General features: G+C 34.5%; 1 protein-coding gene across 1 annotated transcript in view; it reads left to right on the forward strand.

Moving 5' to 3' along the window:
- LOC117109274 (sterol 26-hydroxylase, mitochondrial-like) overlaps positions 1-7,581 on the forward strand; it is a gene marked incomplete in the record, with an annotated part of 13,328 nt that extends 5,747 nt beyond the window's left edge. Inside the window, 6 exon segments of the mRNA XM_033251547.1 lie at positions 4,029-4,186; positions 4,662-4,828; positions 4,928-5,006; positions 5,130-5,295; positions 6,372-6,415; positions 7,204-7,581. Of these exon segments, the coding sequence (XP_033107438.1) occupies positions 4,029-4,186; positions 4,662-4,828; positions 4,928-5,006; positions 5,130-5,295; positions 6,372-6,415; positions 7,204-7,311 (722 nt within the window).
- Positions 7,582-16,432: the final 8,851 nt, after the last annotated feature.

Consider the following 16,432-nt stretch of genomic DNA (forward strand, 5'->3'; position numbering starts at 1 on the left):
GCCTGTGTGTGTCTGTATTTAACATATTTCAATGTTCATCAATCTAAAAGTCGAATGTATGTCCTGGTCCCGACCCTTTAATGTCACTATTGGATAGGCTTATATTTCTACAAATGCATACCCTTCCTCGAAGCAAGAAATCAAGTTGTCTTTACCCAGTACCGCTTCTATATTCTATTTGTGTGGCAAATCTTTAACCTATATATAGCGAAAGGACTGTTGTTTTTAAATCACCTGTAATTGGTTTGTTTTTGGAAGGGTCTATTTCCACACCCATTAATTACAAGATTTCAAATCATCTGATATCTGATGAGTTTCAGATCTTCCAAACAATAAATAAAAATATAATTATACTGGTGTTTGCTGGAAGGTCAATTTTACAGATGGAAGGTTCCCATCACCTCAGCCCCATCATGGTTGAGGCTTGGGTACAACATAAATATGCCTTGCACTTCCAGATGGCTGATTATGGCACTCTCAGACTAAAAAGTTTTATGTAATTTTGCTCTTCCCTAATTTCTTTTTAAATTCTGAAAGATGTTTATAAATTTAGTTTGGGGGGTGGGGTGGGGGTGGGGACAAAGGGTGAGCTCCTCCCCTTGAATCTGCCTATGGCTATATACAATATCAATTTATGTCAAACCATTGATAAATTAGATGCCTAAATGCATTCAAAACATTACAGTGATGAGCGGCTAGACTGCAAAAGTATGTTACCTTGTACAGTTTTGTGTTGATGTGTCTCAAATAGCGATCATCCAAAAGACATTCTAACAAATATCTTAATTCCTGTTGTTCGATTCAGGTGTTACAAAGGTTCTCTTGGATCATCGCCTTGGGCTTCTGTCTGACAAGATTGAGGAGCAGTCACAGAGTTTCATTGTTGCCATTCAAGAAGTTTTTGAGACAACACTTGAGCTTTTTCTATTTACTGGTCTCCACAAACGTCTCAATACAAAACCCTGGAAGCGACATGTGGCTGGTTGGGATACAACTATTTCAGTCAGTAAGTAACTCAATTCAATTTTTTTCAATTCAAATAACTTTTATTCCAATTAACATAAACAATACAGTTATCAGCAAAAGAAATACAGTGGCAGCAGATAAAAAGGAAAAGGTTACAAAATAGGCAAGAAAATGCTTTAAATAAATAATAATAAAAATTTTAAAAAAGTAAATAATAATATTAGTAATATTTTGTTCAAATTTTTTACTTTTAGTTTTATGTTGAACCAAAAACGTAGATAATATTTTACCTGTAACGTTTCATTGGCAAACTGCCAACTGCTTCAGACTGAAGTCTGCAATAATGGTCTGGTTTGGTCCAGGTTGCACTGGATTGCGCCACCAACCGTCCTTAATGTTTTAACTGGTTCGTCTCTGGGGCCCCATCCTGCTTGTACTTTTTCCAGCAACCCATTTGTGATGATAGATAAGGTACTTTAGTTTTATAGTTAGTGAAGAAAATTGGTTTTCTTTAATAAATTAGTCATTAGGGTGTGGCAATTAATTTTCTATGTATTAATTACTTAATTTACAAAGCAAAATATTGTCAAATTTACATAAAATTCACCTCATTGACTGAATTTACTGAATAAATTTCAAATCTATAATCCATTATTTAATTATTAATTTCATAATTAATAAATGGTCAGTTCGCGACCAAATTTGGTCGCGGCTGATGCAAGTCTGCCACGCTTTTATCTTTTTACTAACTTTGGTGACATTTTACTAACTACTTGTAGGCTGGAGCTTGCAACAGTATATTTTACTCAGTTTCAATTTTCACTCAGGAGTACCCCAAGGACTTTTCTTTGTCCCAAACCCCTTGAAAATCTAACATAATTAATTTCTCTTTGTCAGTACGCGACCAAAATGTATGTACTAATATGACTAAGCCAAATATTGTCAAATTTACATTACAAGTATTGAACATAGATTCCTTTTAGTCAGTATTTTTATATGCATTTCCAATTTAGACAAGGTTTAACCATTAAATCAAACAATACCTTAATTTTTTCTATGTACTTTTGTATACATTTTAATGCGTCAGTATGTGACCATACTTTAAGATTATATTATATTGTTAATAAATACAAATAATTAATATTCACTCTAATTTTTTGTGCAGGTTGTTTCATTGGGTGTCTATAAGTATAGTTGTTTTGAAATATACTAAATATTTTTAATAGCAGATAAGAAAATCTGAAATTACAATGGATTGTAGTAAGGCATGGCTGGTTGAATGATTTTGTCTAAACCTATACGGTGCGGAGCTTAGGATATTAAACTTTGAGAAAACAAAGTTTGGATCGTAGACAACTCGCTCAAACATTTTTTGGGAAAAAAATGGTAAAATGGAAATTGACTTATAATTAATTATATCTCTGGTATCTCCGTTTTTAAATACTGGGATGCCTGATAGGAACAGTTCTTAAAATCATGTTTGTGGCTGATGTCTGTGAAGTGGGAAGGTCGAGATATCTCCACCTCCATGCAGTTAAACTGTTCGACACCATAAAACTTCAATAGAAGCCCCAAAGCCTCGAGAATCTTATCTCAAAGAAGCCTCTATCCCCCTTCCCCTCCTCAATTTGCAAAAGTAACCTAGAAAAGAAGCCATGATTTTCTAATAAAGATAATATGGGCTAATATTAGGCTAATCTTTGATTATTATGATAGCGTGTCAGTATCAATATTATTTTATTGTACTAGCATAGAAAAATGTTGTATAATCACAATTTCAAAATTTACAGCATTATTTTTGAAAAGAATTCCTCCTCTTTAGTTTGGGGGGGCCGGGGGGGGGGGGGGGGCAGGGAAGCATAGTCCCCCCCCCCCTGTCGTGGAAGACAAGTAAATTTTGGCGGGGAATAAACAAATGAAAAAAATTATTTACTTTCATTAAACTATTTTTGTTAACTTTTCATCACAATAATAATAATAATAATAATAATAATAATAGTAATAATGATAATAATATTAATAACTAATAATAATAATGAGACTAATTAAAAATAATTTACCTTCTGTTATGACAAATGCTCGTTTGGATAGCCTCATGATGCTTTGAATACATCGTGATAGAGGAAGCAACCTCGACCTTGACAGTGTTGAACAAATGCAAAATTTCCAAAATGTAGAATTTCACTTTCAAGAATGAGGATTTGAAAATAAATTAGATGGTTACATTGCATACTTAATTGTTTCTTTTTTTATTCAAAATATTTTGGTTTTGGAAGCTGATTTCGACGTTAGTAAACATAGCCTACATGAAGTCTAGTTGTAGTAGCTCGATGTCTATCAAATAAGTAATAAAAATTCACCATAATTCGTCAAATATCCGTGGCTTTCAGCGGCTTCGCCCCTGTACCCCCACCGGGGCCCCTGGCCACCAGCCAAGTGAGACTCAATTCGCTCCACTAGCCCCCTCCCCTGTCGGGGCCTTTAGCCCCTCCGTCGGGCAGGTCCTAGCGCCATCACTGGTTTGCAAATGTAATCTAAAAAAAGCCCATCTCGAAAAGTGGCCCATCTCAAAAAAGGATCTTAAAGATAAAGAAGCCGCCAGGGCTTCTATTCGAGGTTTTACGGTAGATTTCAATTTGGAGTGTTTCTAATAATGCAGACAGTGAGGTTTCGGCTCATGTTAGTGACAGTGGCATATTTAGGAGTCTTTAAATGGGTGGAGTGTGGGGGACCAAGACTGGTGAGGGAGGCATGACTTGGACCTGTAGGTATGCCAGTGATTGGCCCATATACCTTACCAACTTGAAAATAGGTTATGGTGAAAACCACCTGCGAAAGCATCTTATGGGCATGGAGGGTGTGAAGTCGTACTCAATTTACAAGATTGTTACACAGGATGAATGCCAAATAATATTTATCAAGATCCCTTGCTACATTTTGTGTACGTAAGAGAGCTCATCCAAATAAGGTTAGCTTGACCTCCTGTATAATTTTCATGTTAAAAAAAGCAGACATGGTATGTTTTTTAACCTGATGGTCACTCACACTTTCAGCAAAGAATTTGATTGAACATCGAGTTGATGAGTTGATGTCAGCAAAAGAAAAGGGCCTTGAGGTCAAAGAAGATACTTTCTTGGGAGCTTTAATCTCCAACAGCGATCTCACTCGTGATGAAATTTTTGGCAACTTGTCTGAGCTGATGGGAGCAGCAATTGATACGGTATACATTTTCACCTTGTACTGTCTACTCTATGGTAAGCCGTATCCTGCTAATTGATTTGTAAACATATAAATGCAAGCCTGACCAAGGAAAAAAATAATAACATATTGATTAAAGAGTAGGCCTACCATATATTCTACAGTATTCCAACTCAAAAAGGTAGCCTTAATGTGTTTTATGGAAATGGAGTCAGTAGGCCGTTGTCTAATTGGTAATCTGACCACACCATTGAAGCCATGTGTTTGGAACTGGAGCTTTTTAAGCAACATAACACAATCAAGCAATTCTTTATTATGTATCTCATCAGAAAGTTTTTCTTAATAAAAAAAGAAAACTTATTCCATCCTGATGTCGCTGTCATTTATTGCGATGGAAAGATGCTCTTTATTCAGCTCCGAGGTATGCTTGATTGTGTGTATGTGACTTGTTTCCCTCTACTAATTGCTTCTTCCCTAAATGATGTTTGTTTTCGTAGACTTCATACACTCTCATATGGACGCTGTACTTTCTAGCATGCAATCCTGAAGCTCAAAAAAAACTCCGCAAAGAAATCTGTGATGCCATACCGGTCGATAAACCAATCACTCAAGATGACTTAGCCAAATTGGTATATATGAGGATGGTAATTAAAGAATCGATGAGGTACGTGTACCAAGCTATCTGCCCTCCTTGTGACCGTAGCTTCCTTGCTATCGTATTATTGAAATAGAGTAATGTGTTTATTGTTGGTTTATTATACAGGATGAAACCAGTTATAAGTGGAATAACAAGAAAACTTGACAGTGACATAGAACTTGGCGGGTATAATGTTCCAGCAAAGGTCTGTTCCTTTCCAACTTAGTAAATTATTCATTATTATATTACATTTCATACTTTTAAGACTGTGTGTTTTTAGCTATGTGAAAATTATTATTTACAACTAATTTTATCATTATGACCTTAGACCCCAATTGTAGTGCAGTTTTACCCTATATCTCAAGATCCGAACTTCTTTGAAGAGCCTTTGGCGTTTCGACCAGAGCGTTGGGATCGGACAAAGAAAAACAGCAGCAAAGGTGTCAACGCATTTGCCTCAATACCATTTGGCTTTGGCACCAGAATGTGTGTTGGTGAGTAGGTTAGATGTCTTTGGTGTGGCAAAAATCTCGGGGACACACTGCGGCAATTGGTTGTCGGATGACATGATTCGAATGAGAATGCAGCGCAACAACAGCGCATGCAACCGTTTTTTTTTTTTTAATGATCCGCTCAGACTGTCACCATCAATCAGCAGACACTTTACGTCGTCAGGCTCTCACACGTCCTACATTCTTGTCGATTTAATAAGATAGCATCATTTAGGAGTATAATGTAACACTCCTGAATTACTAATTTCATGTCTCAATAATGAGTCATTTAATAATAATAATAATATGTCGTTCTTATATAGCGCTTAATGCCTTAACAAAACCTCTAAGCGCTTCACATTACTACCCCGGTCATTGGATCAAACACATATGGAACACATTGAACACCAAATTAAATTATTAAATTAAATTATATTATTATTCCATATTGCGGCTAGTAATCAGCGCAGTTGTGTTGGAACCTACCAGGTACCCACTTGTACTCCTGGTTAGAGAGGGGCAACCGTAGATAAAGTGCCTTGCCCAAGGACACAAGCGATTTGCACAGTGAGAGTTTCGAACCCCAGACCTCGAGATTGGGAGTCCAAGCCACAACTGATGCGCCAACCGCTTCCAAATCTCATTTGGGAGATAGCTAGTTATTTTCCATGATAAACCATTGTAAATTAAAGATTGCGGGGCAAAACAATGTATCTTCATTGAAGGTACGTTGTTTTGTCTCGGAATGGAATCGAAAAAATAATAAATTTTTTAACTTGTGTATAGGCCATATTGCAATTAGGACCAATAACTTTTAAATACATAATTTGTGGATAATGCTGCGCTACTGTAACTTATACTTTAGCCCATCAGCTGAAACAGCAACTGAAATTAAAAGACTATTACAGTAGAAGAGGTTCGAGTGAAACACACAAATAATGGCCAACACAAATGTATCATTATTAAATTTTGAAAATGAGTTAATTATTATATATTATATAATTTCTTAATAATGTTTATTACAGGTATAAACTATAAGGCTTACTTGTTGTTTTATATTTATTTCACTTTCTTTTTAGGTCGTAGATTTGCAGAGCAAGAGATGCATATACTACTATCTGAGGTGAGACAATACTCTTGAGATTTACAAGTGGTGGATCCATAAATTAGGAATAGATGGAGGGACTTTCAGAAATAGAGTGTTTAGACCACCTTAGCCTCACCATGGTCGGGGCGGAAGTAAGAAAATGTATAATATGGCGCCACTAGATGGCCGGAAATTGCATAGACAAAAACAGAAAAATTTTCTATTTTTCTGTTTTTTTTTAATTTACAATATAAAAAAAATAATGTGTAAGGGGTTGCTGTTTCCCCCACCCCACTGTTTACGCTACTATAGCGGTGCTTTCAGTGTTGTTTATAATTATGATTTTGTCATCTTGCAGTTCAAAGCAGCTGGCTAACAACACAGTGGCTGTCTTAGCTATTTTGTGTCATTTTCTATTGACGATTACAAAATTTGTCTTTGTGTATAGCATAAAGCTGTTGGGCTATATAGTTACAATTTTTTATTATAATTGTTATGATTCCTATTGCAATCATGAAGTCTTTTTATATTCTTTTCACATCCAACAACAAGTAGATAACCTACCAATTACTGGATGGGACGATGCTTTAGAAACTAAATCTCTATGAGGCTAGGGAGTGCAACAGTTTGAAACTAAAACCTGAAACCCTGTAGTAGTAGTAGTAGTAGTAGTAGTAGTAGTAACATGATTTAAACCCAGGACCCTTTGATTGGAAGGCAAAGTTTGACCCCTCCACATAAAGAACTGCCTTGCTGAGTATCAAAATACTTAAGTGACATGAGACATACAGTGACATTGAACATATTAACATTATTATTTGCAGATCATACGCCAGTTCGAAATAATACCGACTAAGGAGGTTGGTTTAGCTGTGAAACTTCTCGTCATTCCAGATGAGCCGGTTGATCTGAAATTCATCGAAAGAAGCTAAGGACATATTTTAGTAGATAAAATAAACAAATACATTATAACATTTTTTATACTCTCTACCAAAGCATGTAAATTTTTTAAATTTGAATATACATACCTTTTCTATATGATTAAACGGTCAATTATATTGCAATACAGCCAAAGGTGATGACGATACAATCTAATATCACACTTTTTAGATACCAATGTAATGTAAAATCGTAGATATAAATTAGAAAATATATTTCTATGATGACTTAAGGGTCGATTAAATTGCGATACAGATGTTTTATAATGATGATGAATAATTTTGTGAATAACAGCGGTTTGGTGCAGCGGGAATGCTTTGGTTTCCCAACCTCCATGTTGGGGTTTCAATCCCTCGTGTCGCTTGATTTTGTTTTGTTACCAAATATTTATATAGCACGTTTCCTGTATATAGGTTACATAATTGTTATCCCTTTTCGCTGGGCTCACATAAGTCATGTTGCCTTAAGTAGAAAGCAACCCTACCAGGTAGTTATTTCATACTCCTATACTCCTGGGTGAAAGAAGCAACACAGATATAAGTACTACACCTTGCTGAAGGACACAAGCGAAATGCACAACGAAGGATTGAAATCCCGACATTGTGTCTGGGACACCAACAAGCTCCAACTATACATTGGTTGATGGTGCCTGCCTTTTTTAGGCGTTGACTGTACTACATTTCATAATATCATAAAGGACAGCAATACTTCTTAAACCGACTTAAAATAAAAATTTAAAAAAAGAATAAAGAATACAGGAAGAATATAAATATTAATAAAAAAAATATATATTTTACTATTAGAAGTATCTTTAGGAGCTATAAATACAAATAAATAAAAATACAAAATGACTGTAAATTGTTGTTTGCCCTGTTTGAGTGATATTGTATTCTCCCACCTTGACACAGACTACAGTAGGCCTATGTTTTAAAAAAGTTGCCAAGAGAGGTTAATTGACGATAAATTTAATAATATTGTTTAATATGGTAATGAAACTAAGGATCACACCTATCTAGGAATTAAAATAAATTGTAAGCTAAAATGGAATATACATATTAAACAAATTATCAATAAAATAAAATAAAAATCAAATAAAATGTTGGGTTTTGTACGTCGCAATTTGTATTCGTGCTCCTGAAACTTTTAGGACCTTGCTTATAAGTCATTAATTAGACCGAGATATCGAAGCTGTGCAAAACAGAAGTGCGAGATTTGTCTTGAGTGACTACAGCAGATTCAGTAGTGTCTCTGCTATGAAAAAAGAATTAAAATGGGATTCTTTGCAATTAAGGAGATCCTTAAATAGAATGACCATTTTTCAACAAGCTCTACATAATCGCCTTGCCATTCCATTACAAGTCACTTGCGTCCTGTCACATACTTCTCTAGACATTGTACATATTCCGAGGTGTCCGCCCAAAAGGACTGTTATAGATTTTCCTTCATACCAAGAACTTCACGGGACTGGAATCGAATACCTAATGAAATTGCATTAATAGAAGACAAAGAAAGGTTCAAGATTGCTATATCCGATCACTATAGGAATATATAACGCCAGAACGCTAAGCTGCAGCGCCACCACCGTCCCCTTCTCGCTTTGCTCCTTTTAGGGGCGTTGAGGAGTACCGTACTCATCCAGATCCAGTTAAAATCATTATGTAAGGGGGCTATGGCTTAAAGCTGATTAGACGAGTCTAATTAGCTTATATAGCCTCCACAATCAAATCAAATTATGTGACGATTTATATATGTAATGTCTTTTTGTTTATCAGGTTTGAGGAAGATGGAATTTTTTTAGCTTTTTAAGAAGGATGCTGCACATTTAGTATTTGATGTTTCATTTGCTTCATATTTGGCTAACTTTTCTCCAGTCTTGACAAAGTAAGAGTTAAATACATCTGTTTTTTTCTTTTGGAGTTTTAAAAGTTTGCATTTCAGAGTTGAGCTTAAGAGGGAGTTCCCCTTTTCCCTTTCTACCAAGTACTTCATTTATAGTATTCAAGGTTTCTTATACAGTAAAACCCGGCTCCTTTGGGACACCCCTGTTCAGGGGACACCCCTATTAAAGGGACACTTTTCCGTGAAATGAGGAGAATATATCTTTTAACACTACAGTCAACCCCTGTTACTGTTACTGTTTATTCATCATTATCAATAAATTATTTACATTTCACAAGAGAAAAAATAATTTTTTTTTTTTTTATTGATAAATGAATGGAGGCCTGTATAGGTCCGGAGACACTTAAGCTCAGGCCACCTAAAAAAAAAGAAAAAAACGATTAATAATTTGAGGCTATAAAAATGTTTTAGTCAGTACAATAAATACAGTAAATAAATAATACAATAAATTAAGTGAAACAAAATGAGAAGTTTGAATAAAAAATATAAAAAGAAGTAAATAAAACAAAGGTAAGCAGGTGCGTAACAGGGGTCTTGTGTCGGGGGGTGGGGGCGGCAAAGGTAATAATTTTCCCGGTTAGTAATTTATCATACCCACCCCCTCCCCATATAGAAAACAATACGACATAGGGCTTATCTTATTTATACTATAGGCCACACATGTGTGTTTGAATCTAAATATAAGCATTTTAATCATGGTTTTATTTATTACAAACATATTCTTTCACCATCAATACACATTGAGGCCCTTCTTTTAGGTTAAAACGATCTATCTTAAAATCTAATCTTTCTTGAGTTTGGACTATTATGTGTTTAAATAACTTAAAAGTATATCCCTAAAAAACCCTAATATATGCGCGCGAAGCGCGCAGAAAGTTTTTGTGTTTTTAATTTTAATTTCGTCGGAATCGATCAAAACTCCCTAAAATGTGCAATTTATAGAGGAAATTGGCCTACCGTAACAAGAAATGCACGCGAAAATTGAGGATTTTAGGCACTTTCAGAGGATGAAAAGGGCATTTATCAAGGGATGGGGAAAGATTTTCCAAAGATGGATATTTTCCCCTTGTCCCCCTGTGTTTTTAATTCTAATTTCGTCGGAATTGATCCAAAATCCCTAAAATGTGCAATTTTTAGAGGAAAGTGGCCTACTTCTTGACAAGAAATGTGCACGAAGCGCGCGAAATGTAAGGGTTTTAGGCACTTTCAGAGGATGAGAAGGGCATTTATCAAGGGGTGGGGAAAGATTTTCCAAAGATGGATATTTTCCCCTTGTCCCCCGGTGTTTTTAATTCTAATTTCGTCGGAATTGATCCACAATCCCTAAAATGTGCAATTTTTAGAGGAAATTGGCCTACTCCGACAAGAAATTTGAGATTTTTAGGCACTTTCAGGGGATGAAAAGGGCATTTATAAAGGGGTGGGAAAGATTTTCCAAAGATAGATATTTTCCCCTTGTTTCCCGGTGGTTAGCCTACGCCATCTGGCAGCTTAGATCAAAGGAGTTAAATGGAGAAGAGTTTGCAGGGTGTTGTGAGTCTGGTCATTATGATATCTTCCTTTTTATTCTTGTCTTTATTTTTCTCTCCTCTTTTTCTTTTCCTTTTTCCTTTCCCTTTCTCTTCCTCTTCTTTCTCTTTCCCTCCCTCTCCCCTCTTTTTTTTCTCTTATTACCCAGCCCGGTACGACGGCTAGTTTAGCCCGGTAAAAACCGTCAGAGGGGGGAGGGGAGTCTGCAGTCCCCCCTCCCCCCACCCGTTACGCCACTGAAGGTAAGGCGGATAAACTCGATGAGTTGAGTCATATGAAGAATGGAATGAAAGGAACGGGAAATTAGGCCTTCTGGTTGTTTACTGGTGCATATGAATACAAAAACGTCAAACGAGAAGGAAAATTATACAGTCGATGTAGAGAGATTACCTGCTGTATGCCGAGACCAGAGAGTTTTTTTAATTCGTTTTGAAGCTGGAAATAGATAATTTATTTTTCAAAGACATGGTAAGTGACTCCTATACTTTTGGGGCTGTATAAAAGATGGAATGACGTCTAAGGTTTGAAATAGTTTAGGATTTAGAAATATAATTTTGTGAGGATTGAGTATTGTATTGATGATAATCGGACGATTTTAAAAATAAAGAGGATATATGGGATGGTACCATATTATTATATAAATGAAACATAAATAAAGCAGACTGAAGTTCGTTCAAATCATAAATGTTAAGGGTATTGTATTTGTAAAAAAAGGTTCGGTTTGCGATCTGAAGTGAGTATCATCACAGATTCTCATAGCCCGTTTTTGGAGTTTAAAAAGGTTATCAATGTCAGTTGTTTCAAAGCTATCCCAGGGAGAAGAATTGGTAAACTTATCGAATGAGATAGACCAAGCAATGTTGCAGTTAGAAATATAAGGCAAGACTAAGGAATTGCACAGTTTTAACAGAATATTAGAGGGAAATGTAAATTTAAGTTTATTGATAATGCCGATGTTTCGGGAAATAATATTATTAATTCTGTTTATATGCGGCTTCCAGCTTAATTTAGAATCAGTAGTTATGCCTAAAAATTTAGTTTCATCAACACGCATAATGTTTTTATCATCAATGTTTATGGTCAAATTACCAAAATTAATGTTTTTTGAACCAAATATTATATAATTTTATTTAGGTGTGTTAAGAGACAATTTATTAAGCTTAAACCAGTTAGAAACATCAGCGAGTTCAGCATTGAGGATATTGAAAAGTGACTTAATATTACTGTGTGAATAAAATATGTTAGTATCGTGTCGGCAAAAAGAATAAAATTTAAAGTATTGGAAGAATTGTGAAGATCATTAACGTATATCAAAAATAAAAGAGGTCCAAGGATAGAGCCTTGTGGAACACCACAAAGCACTTGATTCATTTTGGAGTTGACAGAGTTAAAAGTTGTAGATTGTTGTCGATTATTTAAATAACTAGAAAGAAGTTTAAGAGGCAGGCCCCTGATACCATAAGTAATTAATTTGCTTAAAAGAATAGAATGGTTAATGGTATCAATGGCCTTGCTGAGATCAATGAACATACCTATGGAGAATTTGTTATTTTGGAGGGAATACGTTATGCTTTCATACATGTCAAGTAAGGCTAAGTCAGTGGAAAATCCCTCTCTGAAACCATATTGTCTGTTAAAAAACACATTGTGTTTTTGTAAAGAAATCATAAAGTATATTGTAAATGAGGCGTTTAAACACTTTAGAAAAACATGGTAGTAAAGATATTGGGCGATAATTAATAAAGTAGTGAGGATCGTCTTTCTTAAATATTGGTACAGCTTTTGCAATTTTTAATGAGTCGGGAAACACGCCATTTTGAAAAGAAATATTAAAAATATGGCACAATGGCTTGGAAATTAAATTTGAAACTCGCTTAATGACTTTATTTGAAAAGTTGTCAAAACCAGGGCTTTTGTTATCTTTTAAACATTTGATGTAATCAGTTATTTCACTTCGGAAATTGGATTAAAAAAGAAAGAATTTTTAACAGGAGGTGGGAGAAAGTTCGTATAATTAATGTTACAAGGACTTGTAATGGTTATTGGCAAGTTTTGGTCCAATATTTGTAAAGTAATCGTTAAATTTATTTGAAATGATATTAGGGTTAGTTAATTTAATATTGTTATGCATAAAAAAAGAAGGAATTGTATTTGTTTTGCTATTGCCTAAGACGCGGTTTATGGTTTCCCATGTTTTTTTAAATATTGGTTTTAAACAAATCAAATCTGTTGCTGAAATATTTTCTTTTTGAGATCGCAATTAAAGAGGTTAACCTATTAAGGGACACCCCTATTAAGGGGACAGGGACACTTGCTGAGTGTGCCAAATGGTCAAATAACCCCTATTAAGGGGACAATTCATTTGTTATCACTGTATCACAACAACTACAGCAGTCTCAAACTAAGACAAATTCATTCAACAACACCTTTTGAGCAATAAACCAGAATTTTCTCCTCTAAATCCTTAAAGTAAACGTTGGTATAGGCCTACTGAATGTGTTACTTCATAAAAACCGATCTTGTCAGTTTCGACCTTTAACTATTTCATTTCCTTTTTTTTCGTGTACTTTACATAGGATTTTAATACATACCACAATATGCTCTATTAATTCTATGTCGTTACACTATTCATGCTACATTAATCCAGTAGAAAGCTCATATTTTAAATAAATAAAAGGAATATTTGGTCATTAACATTGCATCATGAAATAATATTGGGAACATTTTATTATTATTATTTTATTATTTACATTATTTATACAGCACCTTTTCTTTGTAGATACCTACGAGCCAGAAAATACAGGTGATAGAGGAGAAGCAATGCAGATAAAGTGCCTTGCTCAAGGACACAAGCAAAATGTACAGTACAGCGAGGGACTGAAACTCCGACCTCTAGGTTTATTCTTAAAAAAATAATAAATAAAAAACTATTGTTGTTTTAATTACATTTGTGCTGATTTGATATTATAAATGTCATTGTATTTATATTTCTTTCAAATTTAATATATAGTATTCTGTTTTTCTGTCTGATTATTGTAGAAAGTTTGTTTCTATATTTTGTGTACTTTGCTTTGTTTAAGAGTGTGGGTTTTTTTTCTTGTAATTCCTGAATAACATTCTTTTTTTTTTTTGTTAATTGATTTAGCGATACCCTGGGTTATCCATGGAGATTTAATTATTATAGCCCTTACTCAGAATTGTTTGAATGGAAAGGTACCTGTTTATTGACGTATGTATTGTGTTAACAGACTCCCGGTATGCGTCATTCGCATTGGTTGCGTTTAAGATATTTGCCATTGCTAGGTTTCAATGTCTAAGTCTAAACGCGTTGGTAATTTGAGTAAATATTTCACTCCTGAGGAATTATTTGTGGTTGTATCATGGTGCTCAGTGTTATTTACACAGAGCATGGGAGAGTTATCTGTTAATCGGAGAATATCATAACTGTACAGTATTTATGGAACTACTGTATTGTATTTTGAGATATTATGTTGTCTATAATTGTGGCTGTGTTTTCTATTACTCTGGTTGGCTTGTTTATCAAGGGAGTGAACGAGTTTGAGGTAACATGATCTATGTGATTTAAGACCTGGTTTGAGGTTTTATCGGATATATCCAAGTCCAGTACTAGGTCTCCAGTGTAGGAAGCGTCTTTTCTTTCATTGTTTATTATTTCCATAATTTCAGAGTATTGATCATTGAATGTGTGTATTATGCTTTCAGGGGACCTGTAAATTACTCCACATTTAATTTATTTTCCTTTAATAAATAGGGATTCAGCAACCGTAAGTAGTGCTGAGAGACCATTTCGAATTTTGTAGCTTGCTTTTCGTAAATATAGAGGGTATCTCAGCCTCCCCTTTGTGGTTTAAATACACTGACATATATTCCCTTCATCATAACATCCCGAATCCATGTAGGTTTCAAAACTGCCTTAAAGGGCTTAATAAATCTAATCAGCAATTGTGATGTAGTTCCCCGGATGTTCTCTGTACGGACTAAATATCTTATAAACACATATACATCTTCATCAATGTAACGATTTAAAACAACTTGAAAATTAGAAGAACCAGGGTGGCTTTGTTTTAGTAACCCCAATGTCATAAAAATGGAAGAATCTGCCTCCTTACTCATTCACTAATAAATTAAGAGACTGACCCCGAGCGGCCAAAACTAGGGATAGGCGCCTAACAGCATAACACATTTAAACATTAAACCTTATAAGCTCAATTCTGTGTCTGGTGACATTGAGAACACAGTGCTAAAAGCGCCGATCTAGCTGTGTTCAGTCCACTGTAGCCTAATACAAAGTAAAACAGATCTTACAAGAGGTGTAAAACCTTATCAAACCAGGGCTCTTTTTGTCTTTAATGTACAACAAACCAATCAATTCAGTTATAAGCTCAATTCTGTGTCTGGTGACATTGAGAACACAGTGCTAAAAGCGCCGATCTAGCTGTGTTCAGTCCACTGTAGCCTAATACAAAGTAAAACAGATCTTACAAGAGGTGTAAAACCTTATCAAACCAGGGCTCTTTTTGTCTTTAATGTACAACAAACCAATCAATTCAGTTTTCCACTACTGGATAAAAAAAAACATAGACTTAAGGTTTGGGGTGCCAAAATATTCACATGGTATCTTGGAAATTAAATGAACATCCTGGGCTAAATGCTATTAATAATAATGATGATGATAATAATAATAATAATAATAATAATGATGATAATAATTATGATAATAATAACAATAATAATAACAATAATAATAATAATAATAATAATAATAATATTAATGATACATTCTATCCTGTGTGCTGACACATAAGACATACAAGCAAGATATCAAAACAAATCATTGTACTTGTTTTGCATAATGAGCAATAGTCTCCAAATTATGGCTTATCATTGATTTTGGCATTTACTGTATTCACTGGCTCAGTATATCTGAAATCTAATACTTATCCTGAAGTTGATATTTGTTAGTAATTCTATTAAGAAATTTAGGAAATTTATATTTCATTTAATACCTTGTTGAGTAATTTTTTTCCTTTTTATATTGTTTATGAAGAGACTGAAAAGATTGGTTAATATTTGTCTACATGTTGAGAGCTTACTTTATAAAGGAATGCGTTGTGGAAGTGACAAAAGACAAGGAGTATGAAAGGGCAAGGAAATATGGAAGGAATGATGTTTCACAAGCGGGATGTACAACAAGCGATATGAATGAGGGCATTATTGTGGGAGTTTAAATGATAAAATATGGTATGATAAGTGGAATGTGTAGATGAGACTGAAATTATTTTAGAAAAAGGGTTTTCAACCATTTTAGTAAATTAATTTCACATTTCAGAATCTTAGGAGATTCTACTCAAATGAATAACTCACAACTCGCAACAACTCTTGAATCTTGAATCATTTGGATAATATAAAAAGATAAAAATAAAAAAATTGCACATACTGTACATTAAATTTTTAAGACCAAACAGGTTGATGAGCTTTGCCAATGATCATAAACTAATACTTGAGATTTGTTATACGGTATTTTCCAACTCGCAACTCGCATTTTGTAACTCGTATATTTCAACCCGCAACTCGCAGAAAAGAAACTCTTCGGCAGGATACTCCATATTCTCCATATTCTCCAGCTTTTCACGCATCTCATCCAAAAAAGTAATCTTTTCGTAT

The sequence above is a fragment of the Anneissia japonica genome, unplaced genomic scaffold, assembly GCF_011630105.1.
Source record: "Anneissia japonica isolate Jap-2015-1 unplaced genomic scaffold, ASM1163010v1 scaffold288033_len957474_cov176, whole genome shotgun sequence".
NCBI lineage: Eukaryota > Metazoa > Echinodermata > Crinoidea > Comatulida > Comatulidae > Anneissia > Anneissia japonica.